Below are 19,734 nucleotides of genomic sequence, written 5' to 3'. Positions count from 1 at the left end.
GGCCACAAGCAAAACCCAGTCATCTTTCGGTCTCCCCTCCCCCAACATCCACAGCTATGTCTAAGTTTTCACTTGGGTGTTGGGGATTTGAATCTGGGTCCCCATGCTTGCCTAATAAGTCTTCTCCCCGACCCAGCCAGTGTGCACTGTTTCTGATAGCTCATTTGACTCTTGTGTTTTCACTCATGTCATCCTCACTTAAGACAAGCTTTGTGTGTGTGTGTGTGTGTGTGTGTGTGTGTGTGGCATTGGCTCAGAGTACCCAGTGTGGATCCAGTTCCTTCGGGAACTTGCAGTCCCATCTCGCTGCTGGCTGTTAGTTCAGCGGGACACATCAAAGGACAGCCACCAGAGGACAGCCACCAGCACAGAAGTCCTGTCCGAGTGCACAGGATGCACCTTGTTAAGGAGGTAATTCATCAGCTGTGACTGATACCATTTGTCCTGGAAACTAACTTTAAAATGTCGCATGTTTCTGAGCCTCGCATTGCCCTTTGGTCATGAGCTTGTGAAACCTGGCTGGAAATTACAGGAGTCACACATGGTCTTCTAGAAACCATGATTTTCAAAAGTGGTTTTCTAAATCCAACACGATTTTCTAGAAATCAAAAGGCAGAAGGAAGGAAAGCAAGGCTGGGCTGATTGGATCCCCTGGGCAGGTTCTGACCCCCAAGGCCCTTTGCTTGTGGGATGGAAAGGTTTTCTAAATGAGGAATAGTTATGTTGACCAGATGTCTGTCCCTTTGATTCACGTTGTGAGGAAACTTTGGCCTACTGCCTGCTACATAGTATGTGCTGGGAAAAAAATCTGGTTTCCTCGATTTAAAATATCGATCGATTGATTGATTGATTGATTGTGCACACACACACACACACACATATATATGTGTGTATATATATATGTGTATATATAATATATATATATATGTATATATATATATATTACAGAGGTTCCATGGCATGAGTGTGGAGGTCAGAAGACAACTTTGAGGACTTCTTTCCTTTTAGCTTTTAGCGTATGGGTCGTGTGGGGAATCAAACTCAGATCACCATGCTTGGCAGCAAGCACCCTTACCTGCTGAGCCATCTTGCTGGCCTTCTCCTGTCACTTGAGAGTTTCCAAAGTCGTTGGGGTCCTCACTAGTTTCTACTTTGGTGCCGACGAGGGACCTGGTATTGCTGGGAAACTGGACGCAGACACTGAACATTACAGTGCTCTGCTCTCGTGACACACATGACACGGTCATCTGCCAGATCCGTGTGAGCACAGCAAAGACAGAATAATGTGTCTTTTAAGAAGCTCAGACATAATCTGGGGTGCAGGGTGGTGGTGCAGCGAGGGGCTCTCAGTGTGTGCCTGGATCGTTCAGTCATTGCTGAGTGCAGAGCGATGTGTGCAGGCCCCTCTGGATTCCACCCTTGGTTTCAGAGGCGTCCTGTGTTCTTAGACCCTCCTTCTCTCTCCCCCTGATTAAGGTCACGGACTACATGTTCCATTCTGTGTTAGCCACCAAGCAGCAAGCCTCTCATACTTCTCAGTGGAGAAAAACATTCTCATTCTGTCCCTGAAAAGAACAGACCTGTCATTACACAGTGTGGCACTCGAGAAGGGACCCGAAAGTTGCTCTTTCTGGGTGATATGGATCCTGAGTTAATCCCTAGAATCCACAGGAGAAAAGCACGTGACTTGAGTTTGAGTTTGAAATGCTTCTGTGAGATGCTGTGGCGCTCTCTGCTACAGTAGCGGCTGTTCCGAGTCAGGGCTCAGAGCTCTCCTTCCTTTCTTAGGTACCAGCAGTTGGAGGAGGCATCAGCCAGCCTCCGAGAGAGGATCAGACACCTGGATGACATGGTGCATTGCCAGCAGAAGAAAGTCAAGCAGATGGTTGAGGAGGTAAGCGCTGAAGAAGCCTGCGGCCCAGGACAGCTGACTGTCCTGGGGAAAGATACTACTTTAGCTCACATATGACTTGGCCCAGGCCATTGTCACCACAACCCAAAAGGACAGACATTTCTTGTGTGCTATGTGGACCAATGATTGTTCCCCTCGAAGGAGGCTTTTCTCTCCCTGAAGTGTTGGTCAAGTGCAGTTCATAGTACACACATTCTCTGAGCATGGTGGCCTTGGGGGACAAAAGGTGACAGAAGGTGACCTCAGCTTAGGCTTCTGTGCACATCCCAATACTGCCCTCACGACCTGCATCAGCCACTGTGTCCTTCTCTGCCTCTGGATGCACCTTCCTCTTCTGCCCTCTTCATTCCTTTCCCATGATGCTCTACTCCCTGTATCCTCTCCCCTTTCTCGTCTCTATCTTGTTTGTCTTCCGTCTTTTCTCTTTTCTACATCCTTTCTCTCCTTAACTGTGTGTGTATTATGAAAAGTTATATATTTAATCTACTAGGAAGTTTATCGTTCTATAATTTTTCTTAATGAGAAGAAAAACAGGTAGGTTGGACATTTACTTCTCTAAGAAGAAAAAGAATGATTTTCCTTGGCTCAGTTTGCTCTACCTCCCTTTCTGGTGATGCTCAGTAGAAAATCCATGTGTAGAAAATCCACAGCTGGCCACATGCCACTGTAGATGTTTCTTAAGTTCTTAATTTAAAAAATTGGTAGACGGAGATCAAATAGAAAAATCTGAGAGAAAAATAACAGTAGTGAAAATGTTATAAGTATCTAGAATCTAATCCTCTAGCTTGAAAAATAAAGTCAAATGAATTAAAAGTTTGGTTGCCAGGAAAAACTATTTTTCCTTTATTTAATCACTACTTTAAAATGTATCCATTTTGTGTATGCCCGTGTATGTGTGTGTTTGTGTACATGCATGTTCCGTGTGTGGAGGCATGTGTGTGGAGGCCAGGAGACAACCTTAGCCTCTTTACCTCAGGTACCATTCACTGTATATTTGGAAACAGGGTCTTTAACTGGCCTGCAGCTTGACAGTTAGGCTAGACTGGCTGGCCAGTAAGCCCCAGAGGTCCATATTTCTACACTTCCTGGGAATGGCTTACAATGTAACACACACCTAACCTGTAACACCACACCTAGCCTTTTCCATAGGTTCTGGGACTGAATTCTGATTCTCATCCTTGTAAGAAAAGAACATTACAAGTGTGCAATTCCCCAGCTCCGAGTTTATTAAAGGAATCATTAATATTTAAAGTACATCTACTTTCAATGAGCTATACACATGACAGTTGAAATTAAAAGCATATCTACTTTAGCAGTCTAGGAAATGCTGGGGTGTTCCTGGAGTAGGGGTAAGGCCAGGGAACTGTGGGGGGGGCGCTTTGTTTTATTGATCTAAAATAAACGTTCACAGTAGATAAAATCTTGTCTCCAAATGAGAAGTCCGGCCTGGCTGTATTGAGTCTTGTATGGCTTGCAGACAAGAACTGAGGGAGTGGGTCTGTAGACGCTGGGGAGGAGCCAGGCCTCACTTCCCAAACCCTTGCACTTACTTGTGGGAGCACCAGCAGCAACTGTGATGGGTGAGGTCCCATCCCACCCCCAGGATCACACCCCCATGATCACACCCCCATGATCACACCCCCATGATCACACCCTCATGATCACACCCCCATGATCACACCCTCACGGGCAGAAGTGTAATTGCCAAGGGAAGGCAGGTATCTCATCATTGCAATGGCACCCCTTCTCAGCCTCCGAGGAGGGGGATGCCTGAACTTATGTAACTCTCTTTCCTCACAGCAGGGGTGTCTGCTCATATCTACTATTAGAGGGGCTCTGAGTAAGCCTCGGATTGGCTTTTGGATCAGTTAAACCGTCATCTATAAGGAGTTAAGACTGATGCCAAAATCAAGAGATTTTTTTTAAAGGCACATTCAGACAAAGTCTGAAAACTGTGTTTTGTATCCTCTTTCCAGAGTTTAATAAATGTTCCTAATTAAAGGGAGTGAAAGAAACATACACATACATCTGGTTCTTAGCATCTGAGGCATTTTGTTCTAGAACCTTCTAAGGATTCCAACATTTTTGGATGATCAAGTCACATATATAAGATGGCACAGTCTTTGTATACTCTAGGTCTAATCCTCCTATATGTGTTTTTGTTTTGTCTTTAGACTTATGTGGGGAGGGAGGGAAAGAGAGAGAGAGAATGTGTGTGTCCTATAGGAGGTCGCTACTTGTTTCAGCCAGCAGAGGGCGTCAGATGCCCCGAAGCTGAAGTTACACGTGGTTGTGAGCCACTGGAGATGGGGTCCTCTGGAAGAGCAGCAAGTGCCCGTAACTGGGGAACCACCTCTCCAGTCTCCCTTCTGTGTATTTTAAATCATTTATAGATTACTTACAATACTAAAGACAGTGTAAATTGTTGTTTTCCTGTGTTGTCTAAAGAACAAAGATGAGGAGGAAGTCTGTACATGCTCAGCACAGATGTAATCTTATTTTTCAAATAATTTTAATCTGCAGGTGGTTGAATCCACAGTGGTTGGATCACAGAGGGCTGACCCTGCCTGTGTGTGCTGTGTGTTTAAACAGGGGCGTGTGCAAAGACTGTCGCCCGTGCCTTTTAGTTCACATTTCCCACACAAGCCTCTCACACTGAGTGTGGGAGTCAGCAGGGTGAAAAGGCTGCGCTGTCAGACGGCGCTGTGAGTGGCACTAGCGCCACCTACTGGCTTCCTGGGTTTTAACAGCAAGAGGAGATTTTTAGTCGTCTCTGTTCTGAATTTAAGATCTTTAAATCGGGAAGTAAAAATAATCGAGTTTGTCCAGCACATTGTGGTCACACCTACAGGAAAAAGAATAGTTTAGAAATTATTGTGGGTGTTTATAAAGCTGTCTTGTTTAAAGTTAGTAATGTGGCAGAGTGCCATGGATAAGCGAGGAGCCGCCAGGCTGGAAAAGAGCCGGGAGTTGTAAGAATCCAGGGGGAGTTGGGGGACTGGGGAGGATATGGCCCAGGGGAGGTGCTGGAGTGAACTCTGGCCTTAGAAAGGGTCTTGTGGAAGCAGAGGAGTGTTGTTCTGGTGCAGGGCCAGCCAGAGCCTCCAGGTGGCACTCGCAATGAGGAAAGCATTGGGTCTCAGTACACAGACGCAGCTGTGACACTGGCTGCACTGAGTTAAGTATTTAGCCCAGATCGCAGGTGCTTTCCTTACAAACTGAGGGGGTGAGCCCGAGCTTGCTGGTGTTTCTCTAGGATTCCGTGTGACCTGCAGGGATTTGGTGGAAATCTGCAGTTTGCCAATGTTCTTTATTTTATTATTTCGAGTGTATGTGTGTGTGTGTGTGTGTGTGTGTGTGTGTTGTACAGATGCATACACACTTGCCACAAGACACGAGTAGAGGTCAGTGGATTTCTATATGGAGTCAGTTCTCTCCTATCTTTACACAGGTTCCAGGGATCAAACCCAGGTGGCCTGGCTTACATAGCAAGTGCCTCCATTCACAGAGCTGTCTCACCAGCTCCACCATGGTCTTGGATAAAGAACTGACTGTTTTTAGGCCACATCTGTTGCTACGATGTCAGCTTTGTCATTATTTTACATAAAGAGTGTCCACACAAACGCACCTCAAAGGGAAAAAGAGACAGTTTATTCTGAAGCCAGATTCAAATGACCATGGCTTGGGTACCCCCAAATGCCACGTTCCAGTGACAATGCTGTGAAGTCTCTATGGTTACAGAGTCAAAGGAAGCCATACAGCAAGGCACTTTTCAAATACATTGTTAGGAGCATTGGGAGGTGGGGAAATCTCTGCTACGTCTTAGGTCCTGTCTGATGACACTCTTAGCTTTGGGTGGTTGACCACTAATGGTCTAGTAAATTAATATGCCTCAGAAGGTTTCACATGACAGTCACAAAGATATTAGGTCACACACAGCTGGGCAATTAACAACAGCCCAAGAAAATTTGCCTCTGGATCTGCAACATTCCTACTCTCCACAATCAGCAAGGTCACACCAGTCACCCAGCCTTGTAGACTCTTTAACACAGGTGTGGCTTTTTCTGCAAACTTCACTTCGTTGTAACAAAATCAACAAAGTCACAAGTCAGTCACCCCAGGTCACCTGGGCCTCAGTTTGAAAACTGCATACTGAATTAGTCACCAAGGAATGCTGAATTCCCACTTCAGTGGGGAAGTGTATTTTTATCTGCCAACACCTGGTACAGCATATGCCAGCTAGTCTAGGGGCAGCCTGGGGGTGCAGCCAGGGACGTTTTCCCTCCTTCTCTTGAAGCCCAAAGATTTGTCTGTGTCACAACTTCACCTTTCCCAAGGCTTCGACTTCTTGGTGAAGTCTGCCATTTTGGGGTCCTATTTTGGTGATAATGGCTTTGATGAAACTGCCAGTGGGGTCTTATCAGTCCCCCCAAATCGAGCTGTCACTACTGAGTCTCTTAAAAAACCTTTTATGTTAAGCAATATATTTTCCTACCCCAGTAGAATATCGCTTTTAAGAACATTGATCAGGGGGTTGGGGATTTAGCTCAGTGGTAGAGCGCTTGCCTAGCAAGCGCAAGGCCCCAGCTCCGGGGGGGAGGGGGAAGAACATTGATCAGAATAAAGGTGGTTGTCCCAGCTTTTTCTCTCTGACTCAATGGAGACTTAGCTTCCATTGTATGGAGCAGTAAAGGCTTGTACCATGTAACAAGACCAAGTCCAAGCTCCTTAACTGTTTTCCAGTTTAACTATTAAGTATTGTTCCATTTTCATGCTCACCCTCTTTTGTGATGAAGTTTTTTTGGTCTGTGTATGTATGTGTGCTTGCATGTGTAAGCGCATGTGTGCTTGTCGAAGGCCAAGATTGATGCCACGTGTCTTTCTGGATTGCTCTTCACTGTGTTTACCCAGGCAGGGTCTGTCACCTGACGGGTGCTCAGTGACACAGCCAGTGTAGCTAACTCACTTGCTCCAGGATTCCCCGTTTCCACCTCCCTGTCACTAGGGTTATAGGTGGCCACCACACCCACCTGAACTTTTTATGGGGAGTCTGGGGATTCAAACTCAGGTTCTTGCACTTGTGCAGCGACAGCTTTATCCACTGAGCATCTCCTTGACCTCCAACATAGCTGTTTGGTTAAAGTGAGAAGGTAGAAAGAAGCGATGTTCCCCTGTCGGCTTCTCCACCTTCCTGGGCACTCGAAGCGCCTGGGGAGCTTTGGAAAAAACCTTCAAAGCTGGCAGATGCCGGTGGGAGCAGGTTGGGTATTGGGTTCTTTTGAGCGTGTGTGCGTGTGGTATAAGTGTGTGTGTGTGTGTGTGTGTATGTGTGTGGTGTGTGTGTGTGTATGTGTGTGTGTTATGTGAGTATGTGAGTGTGTATGTGGTGTGTGAATATTTATGTGAGTGTGTGTGTGTGGTGTGTGAATATTTATGTGAGTGTGTGTGCGTGGTGTGTGAGTGTGTATGTGAGTGTGTGTGTGTGTGTGTGTGTGTGTGTGTGTGTGTGTGTGTGTCTGGCCAGCCTCCTTTAGAGCTCCTGTGCCCAGTGGAACCCAGTGTAGGGCAGCATCATAGAAAGAGAGCCTGGGGATTAGTAAATCCCCAGGGCTAAAAGCAGGGAATTTAAAACTGGTCCATGTCTTCCTGCTATCCCTAGGCTCTGGGTCCTGCAGGAATTCTCTTGCATCATGATAACATGCAATAGAGATTGTTGGTGTCCACAGTGTAGGAGTGTCCCATAAGTAACGAGGATCCATCAGATTCACAGGTGTGTCCAACAACTTGACATTATAGCACAGCGTTATCAACAAAGCCATGTTCAAGAACCAGAAAGAAAGAAGAAAGCAAGCTCATTCTGTATATTATATAAGTTTATGGGTTTGTGTTTTCATAGCTGCTGTCTTGGCTTTGTGAGGCCTGTGGGCTGTGGGTAGACCTGCCTGAGAGGCTTTGCCACTAGAGTGTAAGGTTGGTTGTTAAGCAGCAAATAGGGACTGTGTGTACACACCAGCTTGCCCTGTGAGTGTGCATGAGCTTTCCCTTTGTTTGCATGGACCTGCCCTTGCCTTGTTTAAAGCAGTGGTTCAACTTTCCTCATGCCGTGACCCTTTAATACAGTTCCTCATGCTGTGGTGACCGCCAACCATAAAATTATTCTGCTGCAACTTCATAACTAACTTTTTGCTACTTTTGTGACTCTTAATGTAAATATCTGGTATTCAACCCCTGTGAAAGAATCATTCGACCCCCAAAGGGGTTGCAACCCACAGGTTGAGAACCACTGGTTTGAAGGGTCCCTTTCTTCCTCACCACAAGGCTACACTGCCCCATGTCAGGAAACAGCAGAATCTAATGGTTTTATTAGTAGGGCCTGCCTCTCACATGGAAATCAAAGCAGGACATGTTTGCAGTTTCCAACGAAATAGCTTTGGAAATCCCAGTTCATCACCTCTGACATTTTGCAGAGCAACAGTGCCATGGCCTTGGGGAGCCGAGTCCTCTCAGAATAACTTGTCTGAGGATGAAGTATTAAGTTTCTGACTCTTTAACCAGTTGGTAGAGCAATTTCCCTTCTGGTAAATAAAGCAAGCTTCTGAACTGGCCCCTCACAGGCCCCAACTCCACACACCTCCTGTAGTCAGAGATTCTTGTGCTCATGAATGTGAGGAGTGGCCTAGAAGAGACCCATAAATGTGAACTTTAGAACCAAGCAGACCTGTGTTTACCAGTTGTGGGACTTCGAAAATCTATTGATTTATTTTTCTGGAAAATAGAATTAGTAAGCGTGTCTGCCTGAGAGTGTTTTGTGGGCTAGAATTAAATGAGTGTGTGCATGTGTGTGTGTGTGTGTGTGTGTGTGTGTGTGATATTTCATCTATCGATCTATATTTCACTTATTATGTTCACTGAAACAACATGGAACATACCTAATGAATACTAGCTACTATTAATATTACTGCCCTCAACAACTGGATTTTTGTGGTATAGATACAGTGTGGAGGTAAGTGATCAGAGTATCTGGTTGCTAGCTTCCCCCGTGCTCAGGGCTGGCCTTCTTCTCTGTGGGAATCTTGGGAACCAAACTGATCTCTCTTCTTTTTGATGCTGTGTGCTACTCTCTAGCTTAGCTATCAAAATACTTGATCATCATTGTTTGTTTGTTTGTTTGTTTCTGAGTGGGACTAGGGTCTCATGTGTCCAGGCTGGTCTCAAACTCACTATGTAGCCAAGGATGATCTTGAACTTCTGATCCTCCTGCCTCCACCTCACAAGCTCTGGGATGACATGTGGGTGTCCCTCTGCCCAGTTTATACAGTGCTGGGGCTTGACCCCATGGTCTCATGCATGCTAGGCAATCACTCTGCCAACTGAGCTACAGCCCTCATAGGGCTCTTGAGTAGAATAAATTCTCTGTATCTCAAGAACCTTCCATTGTAAGTGGTTCAGCTATCTGCTGGACACAGCTCATTTCAAAATTGTTGTTGTTCGATGTATTGAGACGAGTAACACGAAAGGGTGCTTTGGGTAAATGCCCTGCATCCCCAGTACTTCCCATAGCTGGTAAGGAGGTCCATGGGGGTCAGGGAAGAGCCATGGCTCTGAAGCGTCAACCCTAACACACTCAATTGAACTGTCCCCAGATCATGTCGCACGAGCTCTTCTCTACATTTAGCCTCCGGCTCTTTGGAAGATAAGGTGGTAGAGGCAGAGGTGGACGCATCTCGCTGGGTGTGATTAGAAGAACACTTGTAGACTCTGCGGGGAAGAGTTGGTGTGTACCTCTGCTGAGCCCTGGGACAAACAGGGACGATATTCTATCCAAAGGAACCCTTGCCCCCCGTGGGGTGCTCATTTGTGAAAACGCTCGCAGACAGTAGCCGCTACACACAAACTTAAGGCACAGATCAAAGAACTCAGAGATCCACAGGATATTTCGTTTTTGAAACTTGGGTTCCTAGACATCAAAGCAAGAACTGCACTGACAAAAGACTATTAAAAATAACTGAGACACTGCCAGTTGGAACAGCCCCAGAAGATGCTCACTGAGGAGAAGGGAAGAGGCGGAGAGTGTCAGCCTCTGGGAAGGAGGTGCACACTCCCCGAAGTGCAGATGTGTCCTGATGTCCTCATAGTTTGGTTATATTTGTATATGGTAGCCCTCATATTTGGAGATGGACCTCTGGATGTCCTTTCTGAGTAACTGTCGGTCATTGTCTGTTAATGTCTCTCTCTTCTTGTTTAAGGAAAGTTTGGTTTGCTTCTAACCCTCTGGGCATTTTTGCCTGAATAGACACCGTTCAAATAACTTTAGGGAAAGTGGGAGTGTGCCCAGTGAAAAGAGAAGTACACCTTGCTAAAATGTATGGGAGTGAGAGAAGCAAGATGTGCTTTGTGCCTGGTTGATCTTCATAGAGGCCCTTGTTAATCACCAGCATGGTTACTTCATCAAAATGTAGCAAGGGTGGCTGGGAGCTAGCAAGTGGTTTAGCAACACTGTTAGTTAAGTTAATAGTCTCAGCCTCCGTAAGCCTGAGTGGGGGAGTGGGCATCCCTCTGGCCTTGGCATTTCTACAAGTCTTTTGTTTTGTTTTTTCTTTATAGGAAAGTGTGTTTGTTGAGCGGACACTGTCTCATTAGTGTTTGCCCTTGCCTTTTTATATCTGTCTTCGTATCAACTCCAGCTTGGGGGGGGGGCAAGGGCAGGAAGGAAGCAGAGGAGACAGTTCCATACCTGAAAAGGGATCTTGGTGACATGAAGTTGGCTGTGGCCCATTTAAAGCTGGACCCCACATGTTCTGTAGGGGTTTGTGGAGTGCTGGAGTCAGAGTGGGAAATTACGAATCCCCTCGTGATTCTTACCTGCGCTCCCTCTCCGGCTTCTCTTCTGGAACAAGTCATCACCCGGTTTCAGAAGGTGAAGTCACAGAACTTCAGGGAGTAGCCTTGAACTCTAGAGAAGGTGGACCTTGGGTGAATCTCTCTCCTGCTGTGGTGTACTCATGTCTGTCTGAAGTTTCTCCTCTCGTGGGCTGTGGTCAGTTCCTGGCTTCTGCGGATCGAATGGGGAGTTGCCCAGAGGGTAAACACTCTCCACATGTTTCCTCAATGCTGCTCTCTCCTCCTGTCCTGACCCTGGTTGTAGGCTAAGTGGTGATCTTCTTAGATCTGGTTCTTTTGCTTCTTAAGGGCTTGCCTCAACATACAATCCTGTATCTTAGCGCTCTGTCTTCTGACCTAGGTTATCATGGTGTCGACTTGACTGAACTTGCTGCCAAACTGGACTTGTGTTCAAGTCCTTTGTCACTCTGTCTCCCTTTTCCCTCCCCTGGCTCTTATTTGGACCCTTTGCCTGGACTTCTGAGGCCGTTTCTTGTCTTTTGGCCACTCTCCCCCTCATCTAAAGGAGAAACTTGAAGCAGGATTTATTTATAGCCAGTGGACATGTTATTGTTTCAAAATCTCGTAGTCCACACAGTACAGTCACTTCTTCATTTTAAAATCTTAATACTTGGAGTTGGGGATTTAGCTCAGTGGTAGAGCGCTTGCCTGGGTTCGGTCCACAGCTCTGGAAAAAAAAAAAACTTAATACTTCATGTAAAACATGAAGTTTTTAGAAGTATCACAAAGAGAACAGTTGGCAAGCCTTTCTTCTCTATATATTCTAGAAAAAACAAAACAAAAAACCACAAGAACAGCCAGGCCATAAGTAGTCAGTGCACTTAGTGTGCAATCTTTGTCAGCCTGGTGACTGTTCACTGTGGATTGAGAGACGCAGTGGTGTCCTCAGCTTCTGGCCAGGCTTCTGTGAGCCCCTGTCCTTCACTGAGTTTTAAAATCAATTAGCTCCCCCCCATGTCCCCGATAAGAGTTTGTACAAACTCTCTGTATTGTTGGCACTGATCATTTATTGAAAAACACTTGAGTGATGTTATTATCCGCCAGTCAGTGGGATTTGTTTGTGGCATCCCTTACACAGAGTGTTTCTATGGTTACAGTTATCAAATTTCCACAACGTTGTACATATTATTTGTCGTTTCTGTAATAGTTTTAAAGTTGTGTTTGTCATCTCTATCCTTCATTGGAACCCATGTGTCCATCCCCTCCCCCTTTCCGTTCTCTGTTTTGTCTACAGTGTTTATACCATATTCGGTTTTGCCTTCGTTCCTCTGTGGTCATTCTTCTGTTTTGTTTGTGTCTTTCTCCCTCTTGTAGAATGGAAGCTCTTCGAGGGCAGGGTCTTTGGCCTGTTTCATTCATGACTGTATTCCTAATGTCTAGAATGGTCACTGGTATCCAGTAGGTGCTCAATAAATACTATTTTTGGACAAATAAAGACTAAGCCATCTGGAATTTATTTTTGTGTCTCTGGTGTGACCAGGGCTTGCCTCTCTCTCTTCCTGGCTCACGAGAAGCTTGGTTTTCAATGTCATTATCTACTCTTTTGTTTTTTCCTTGTCACCTTTGTCAAGCTGCAGTTCTTTCCCCTGTGTTATTGTCTTTAAATATTCTTTTCTTAGTTCTCTGCCAGAGTCTGTAGGAAAGCCCAGTCTTTAGACTTAGGAGTTGGGCATGGAGAGGAGGGAAGTCCAGTCCAGCCTATCAGTAGCTAGATCATCAGTGAGCCTCTAAGCGTACCTTCTGCAAACAGGTGTAAACATGGACAAGGGACTTTCTGAATGATATCTAAACTCATCAGAGGGAGGAGGAAAGTGCTCAGTGACATATCCAATTCTAAGCCAGGTGCCCTGGGAATGCAGAAGCTGGACAGTCTATCCTAAACTCTGAAGAAGTGAAATCTGGCCTCACCCCTACCTCTGCTTCTGACCAGGCTTTGTGTTGTGGATAAATTCACAAATCCCTTATCTTTCCCAGCATTCTGATTCTTTTTCAATAAAAGGAAACCAATCATAACAGTACCTGCTCCTGAGGGGCTGGTTCAGTCTGACTGATAGCGTGTGTTCCAAGTGTTTATTACCACAGTGCCCCCAAAGGTGAGCTAACGCTCCTGTGGGTGGAGAGTCTGTGGAGGAGGCAGTGTCTGAATGCATCTTGCAGGATGGGTTGGATTTTCCTAGGCAGAAATTGAGTGGGTGGAAGAGGTTGTGTCAGAGTAAATACAGAGTAAATAAAACCAAAAATATGAAGACCAGACGGTGTGGGGTGAATCCAGGCATGGGTCTAGTTTGACTGGACCAGAGGAGGGAGTGGTCAATGGAAAGTGTGTGAGTTGAGACCTATTGGGTGGGTGGTGAGTACTGAGCTAAGAACAAGGTTGTTACCCCTCATGATTCCCCGGTGTGCTCCTACTGCTCAAGTGAGTCTAAGCCTCAGAGCAGTGTCCTGGATGCCGGGCAGAGAAGAAGGAAGAAGGGGGTAGGGGATGGAATTGGCAGGGTTCATATTCACAACACCTAAACGTTAGGGCTATTTTTGAAAGGTCCATTTTTAGCATCCATTTTACGCTGGCTGTGAACAGATGACCATTGCATTGCTCAGAGTCAGCCTTCTTCCCAGCTCCTGAACTCATATCCATCCAGGAGAGCTCAGGGGCAGATCAGCAAGCTTCCTTTCTCCATCCCTCTTGCCTCCGCCGGGAGTTTAAAGAATCAGGGCTCTTTCTGGAGATGGTGGCGTATACCGTGGCCTGTAATCCCAGAACTCGGTAGATGGGGGCAGGAGGACCTGAAACTCATGGTCATCATCCACAGCTAGCCTGGGCTAATGAGACCCTGTCTCAGAAATAAAATGGGTGGAGACTACTGGGGAGATGGCCCAGTTGGCAAAGTGCTTGCCATGAAAAGAATGAGGACCAAAGTTCAGAACCCCAGCGCTGACAAAAAGCTGGGTGCGGCAACACCAGGCAGACACTAGGAAGGTCCCTCGTGCTTGGGGCCAGCCAGTGTAGCCCTAATTACAGCCCAGGTTCAGTGAGGGAAGGCATCTGCCATCAACTTCATGTACACACACATGTGCACCAACCACACGTGTGGACAACACACACACACACACACACACACACACACACACACACACGCACACACCCCTGACAGCCCAGCCCCAACAGGTCCTTCGGCAGGGCAAATCCCACATCACCATTTGTTTCCCAGTATGCCTTTTCCCCACAGTGCCACAGTGCTAAGGTGTGGTCCTCAGGAGGACAGTAGCAGGCACATCCTCTTAACAGCAGGATGTGGTCACAGCGTTAGGGAAGCTATGGCTGAGGTCTTGAACTTTGGTTTCTTGTTGGGGTTGATAACCACTTAGGGTTGTTCGTGAGTATCACGAACTAAGCCATCCAAGGCCCAATACCCAGAACATGTCTTCCTTCCTTCCCAGCGGATGCAGAGGCGCTGGGAAGCTACTGCAGTCATTCTTTCCTGACGTCTCGATGGCTAAGTCATTCTTAGGCCCCCAGGACGATCTGCACACTGTTCTACTCTGAGAAGTTGAGTTCCCATCGATCTAGGATAGAGATCAAACCAAATAAGATTATCTTAGCTCAGAAGCCCATTTCGACTGATCCCTTTGACTAGCATAGTTCTATTATTATATATTACTTCAAACTTAATAGAAAAAATTGATTAAAATATGCACCCCGTCCGCATCCAGCCTGGCTGAATGCCACAGGACACATTAATTGAAAGTGGATTCCCCTGCCTACTCAAGCCATGAAGATGAAGAATGTGCCTTTCTCCTCTGGGCCTCCATTGATTTTTCATTTTCTCCACTCAGAGCTTCATTTAGCAATTTTTCAGTTTCATTTGGCCGGGGCCTTGATTCATCCCCTCCTGTGAGGTAATGCACCCTCTTCTTCATCCTCCTGGAGCCATTCTTGCAGGCCGTGTTAGCGCATACACAGTCTGATCTTGTCAGATTGCCCTGTGCCTTACTGTCTTCAAAGGGAGGCTAAGCTTTATTTTTACTTTTGCATTTTCATTGTTGCCCTTTCCTTTGCCAAGCAGAATGAAATTTAAACTTATAATAAAAGGGATAGAGACGTAAGTAGCTCAGAGGCAGAATGACTGCTCCCAAGGGCCTGGGTTCCGTCCTCATCATTGCAAATAAACTAAGCCTAACAGAGCTCCGAAGTGTGACAGTGAGCTGACCACGTGACGGAACCAAAGTGTGACAGTGAGCTGACCACGTGACGGAACTTCTAGACCAGGGTCCTGGGGATTGGTAGTAAACCAAGCCTGTCAGGAGAAGGGCGGAATATGCTAATTATGTTCATGGTTTCATCCTGTGGTATAGACAAGCAAACATGGTTCCCGATTTGCCCAGGGTATAAGTAACAACTCTTGGCCAGATCATGGAGCAAGAGTTTGAGTTGAAAACAAGGCTCTCTCGGGACAAGAGGAAGCAAAAGAGAGGTAGACACTTGAACGGAATTCTAGAAGGTTCTTCCCTGTCCTGTTCCATCCATGTTCTGTGAAATCCCTGACTCAAAGGATCCCTAGTGGTGTTGAAAATAATATTGGTATAGGGGAAGGGAGATGATTGGGGAGATGGCTCAGTGAAGAACATTTGCCACTCTTGTGTAGAATCAGGGTTCAGTTCCTGGAGCTCACAAACGGCCTAAAACTCCCGTTCCAGAGAATCTCACACCCTCTTCTGGCCTCCCAGGGTACCAGCATGCACACAGCACACATGAAACTCATGCAGGCACACACACATAAAGATTAAGTACATTGTGGAGACAGTATTGAGGAGCCGAGCTAGCTCCTTGTGGGCATTTTATGTTTTCAAATATGGGGAGACAGCATTTCCCATGAGAAGGCTGTAGGGACTCAGAATAAAGTTTTGTGTTTTTATTTTGATCTAAAGTTCAATCTCTGAGCATTCAGGAACATGGACTAGCATCTGCACATCTTTGACAAATGTTTTAGTGAGAGAGTCAACAGAGTTTAAAGCAGAAAGTCCTGGCTGGGTGGCGGGGGTGTCCTCAGGAAGGAAGGAATTGCACAGCAGAGTCTCAGTGATGGTAGCCGTGGCTTCTGCATTAGTGTCAATTCACTCCTCGACGCCCTTCAATCCCCGACCTTAAATACATGAGCCAGTGGGCCTTGCGGCTGTCCCTAAAATGAGAAGCAACCAGACAATAAAGCAGGTTATAAAGGGAATAGGAAAAATGCTGTAAATGTAGCCCAGCTTCTTTCTACTTCAAGAGCTTAAACAGTTGAATCAGTGTGACCGTTGGTATTCTTTGTTTTGTCCTGTTTTTAGCTGTGAGAGGCAGCCATTCATGAGCAGCACACAGACGGGGTTCAGTCCATTCATGAATCAGGCAGTACCACGCACTGGTGTTTCAGTCCAAGGTGTCTCAAGGGAGAAACTTTAACATGGTGGTGTGAGAAACAAGACAAAAAAAAAAAAAAAATACTGAGGACCGAGGAGGTAGTTCGGTTGCTAGGCTACCCGCCTACTGTGCACAAAGCCCTGGGTTTGATCCCCAGAATAGTCCACCCCAGATATGGTGGTGCCCTCTTTAAGTGGAGGCAGAAGTCAAGTTCAAGGCCATTCTCAGTTACATAGGGAGGTCAAGGGATCTGTGAGACCAAATTAAAAAAACCGTGTGTGTGTGTGTGTGTGTGTGTGTGTGTGTGTGTGTGTGTGTGTGTGTGTGTCAAGGGATCTGTGAGACCAAATTAAAAAAACCGTGTGTGTGTGTGTGTGTGTGTGTGTGTGTGTGTGTGTGTGTGTGTGTGTGTTTAAATTAGAAAGTGCCTAGTTAGAAGTTAGCTGGCAGTTTCTGATCTCATAGGTTTATGGCTGGGTTCTACTGCAGGATTTGCTTCTCATTGGTGATGCTCTTAATTAAAGGCAAATTGTTGACTTCTAATTAAATCTAGGATTCATTTTCTTACGCCAGTTCTTGACCAATAACTCCCTAGGAAGTTCTATTTGCTTGGGTCAGAACCTCAGGCATTGATCCCTAATTATTTTGACACTTTCCCAGTTTACAGCCTCTCAACTATGAGAGTTTCACCCAAACTGTCACCATCATGGCTGGTTTGCCTTTGTCTCAATATAAGTTTTCTATATGCTGGTTTTGTGAGCATCAGGGTGTTTGTTTCTTTATTTAATAACAGGATCTTACATGGTAGCCTAGCCTGGTCTGGAATTCACTGTTGCCTCTGCTGGCCTGGCACATGGGACAATCCTCCTGCTTTGGCCTCCTGAGTTCTAGGATCACAAGTGTGAACCACTGTACCTAGCCTTGACAGTGGTTGTTGTTTGAGGCAGACTCCCGTAGTTCAGAGTAGCCTTGGACTTACTATGTAGTTGAAGGTGGCCTTGAATTTCAGATCCTCCTGCTGGTTAGTACCCCATGGATGGGGACATTGCAGGTGTGCACCGCTACCCCAGTTTTATGAGGTGCTGGTGATCAAACCCAGGGCTTCATGCATGCTAGGCAAACACTCTACCAAGAAACCACATCCCCAGCTCCTGACCAGCAGTTTTTAACATGACTTTGGTACAAATTCGGGGAGGGAAAAAAGCAGGCTGTACACAGGGCTCTGGGACACGTCATCTCGCTGGAAGGAATCCTGCATGCCGTCTACTTCAGTGTGATTCCTCTTTTATGAGGCCTTTCCCACATCTTTTGTCATGTCCCAGTAGGATAAGAAAATACCTAGAGAATATTTTTCCTTAACAACCTGTGTCAAGTGTGTCTGATATCAAATGCTTATTTGTGGCCGTATTTCTCCACTAATTTCTCCTCGTAGTTCCCAAGTTCCATATTGAATTATTATGCTTCCTGAGTTTTGCACAACTGGGTACTGGTCACATAAATCCAGCTATAGACAGTGTCCTTTTATATCATCGAATGTAAAATGACCTGTATCCTATGTGTTACTGTTAGAAAGAAAAACCCAAGCCTTACAACTTCACGATGCATAGAGTCTGTTCTAAACTATGTCTAGATTTCTCAGTGGTTAAGAGCACTGACTGCTCTTCCAGAGGTCCTGAGTTCAATTCCTAGCAACCACATGGTGGCTCACAAACATCTGTAATGGGATCTGACGCCCTCTTCTGGTGTGTCTGAAAACAGCTACAGTGTACTCATATACATAAAATATAAACTGTGTCTGTGGAGGGTGGGGTTGAGCACGTGTGTTATGTGTGTGTGTGTGTGTGTGTGTGTTATGGGGGGTGTTGTGTGTGTAGTGTGTGTGTATGTACATGAGTTATAGGTGTAGGTGTGTGGGTGGTATGTGGGTGCATATCTGTGTGTGCTTATGGGGTCCAGAATAAAACTTCTAATGTTAGTATCATTCCTCAAGAGCCAACTTTTATACTTCTATCTATCATCTGTCTATCTATCTATCATTTGTCTGTCTATCTATCCACATCCACACCCACACCCACACCCACATCCACATACATCCACATACATATACATACAGGGTCTCTCACTAGCCTCAAGCTTACTAAGCCCCAGGAATCTTCTATTTCCTGCTTCCCAGCACTGGGCTTATAAGCTCAGCCCTATGCCCAACTTTCTAAACACATACTCTGAGGCTCCAAATCAGCCTTATAATTACCTGACTGGCTGGGCTATCTCCCCAATGTTCCAACATTTTTGTATGCTTTCTTCTTGGTCTGTTTGGTAACTATTTTTGAGGCAAATTGAGAGGAATCCTCTCACTACAGTAATCTGTTTCCAAAGCAGCTAATGAAACGGTGCTGTCTGGGGGCCCCCTGCCTCCCCAGACAGTGCCAGTGTGTGGCCGTGCTTAAGAGTGATTGCTTAGCTCAAACTGTAGATGCAAGTGTCTTAGCTGTGGCTAAAGAGGAGAAAAGCAGTGATCAGCTATAGCAAGCTACAACTGTCATTTCCCTTCTCCTTAAAAAAATTAACTTAAGGGCTCAGTGGTTAAGAACACTGACTGATCTTCCAGAGGTCCTGAGTTCAAATCCCAGCAACCACAAGGTGGCTCACAATCATCTGTAATGGGATCCGATGCCCTCTTCTGGTGTGTCTGAAGACAGTGACAGTGTACTCATATATAATAAATCTTTAAAAAATTAACTTTAAAATGATGTATATGTGTACCTGCTTCTCTGTATGTGCACTGCTGCACCAGTGTGTGCAGTACCCACAGAGGCCAGAAGAGGGCGTCAGGTCTCCTGGAGCTGGAATTCCAGACAGTTGTGCCACCCAGTGTGAGTGCCGAAAACTGAATCCTGGTCCTCTGCCAGAGCAGTAAGTGCTCTTAGCCACGAAGTCATCTCTCCACCCCTTCCCTTCCCTTTAAACACCGAATCAGCCTGAAGGCTTAAAAACTTGGCATCTTGCAAGCTCTCTTTAATGTAAATCGTCTGTTCGCTGTGGTACAGAGCCATGCTGATAGAGACAGACATTAGAAAGCGTCATTTTGACCTCAGTTTAAAGAGAGCAGGTAAGAGTCTATGCTGCCTGTTGAGCAGGACCTCAGTATGACATTTAAATTCAGCTCGTCGGAGAAGGTGAGGCCTTGTTGAGGTCACCCGTGCAAGTCTGGAAAGTGGGTCCCCTGACTTTTCACTTCTTAACACCCCAGCTTGATCAAGCCCAGAATTTTGAGTCATTTACCACCACCTGGTGACAGCTAGACCTGAATGCAGCCTTTCTGAAGAATAAATGAAGCTCCTGAAGGCCAAGTTACCGCCTCAGGCAGAGTAAGGTAGAGCAGGTTTGTGATCTCGGCATACAGGGGTAGAGACAGGGGGATCAGGAGAAGTTCAAGATCTTTGGCATCATGGTCCTAACTAGCCTGGGCTACATGAGATCCTGTCTTAAACATAAACTGTGACAGAACAGAGAGGCTGAAGTG

General features: G+C 46.0%; 1 protein-coding gene across 1 annotated transcript in view; it reads left to right on the top strand.

The window, feature by feature from the left end:
- The window catches only part of LOC116906639 (myocardial zonula adherens protein-like), a 112,138-nt gene that overhangs the window by 44,631 nt on the left and 47,773 nt on the right, over positions 1-19,734 (top strand). The window contains 1 exon segment of the mRNA XM_032909416.1: positions 1,789-1,894. Coding sequence (XP_032765307.1) covers positions 1,789-1,894 — 106 coding nt within the window.

The sequence above is a fragment of the Rattus rattus genome, chromosome 8 (genome assembly GCF_011064425.1).
Source record: "Rattus rattus isolate New Zealand chromosome 8, Rrattus_CSIRO_v1, whole genome shotgun sequence".
NCBI lineage: Eukaryota > Metazoa > Chordata > Mammalia > Rodentia > Muridae > Rattus > Rattus rattus.
The sequence above is the reverse complement of the archived record's forward strand: the minus strand, read 5'-3'. Positions and strand labels throughout refer to the sequence as shown.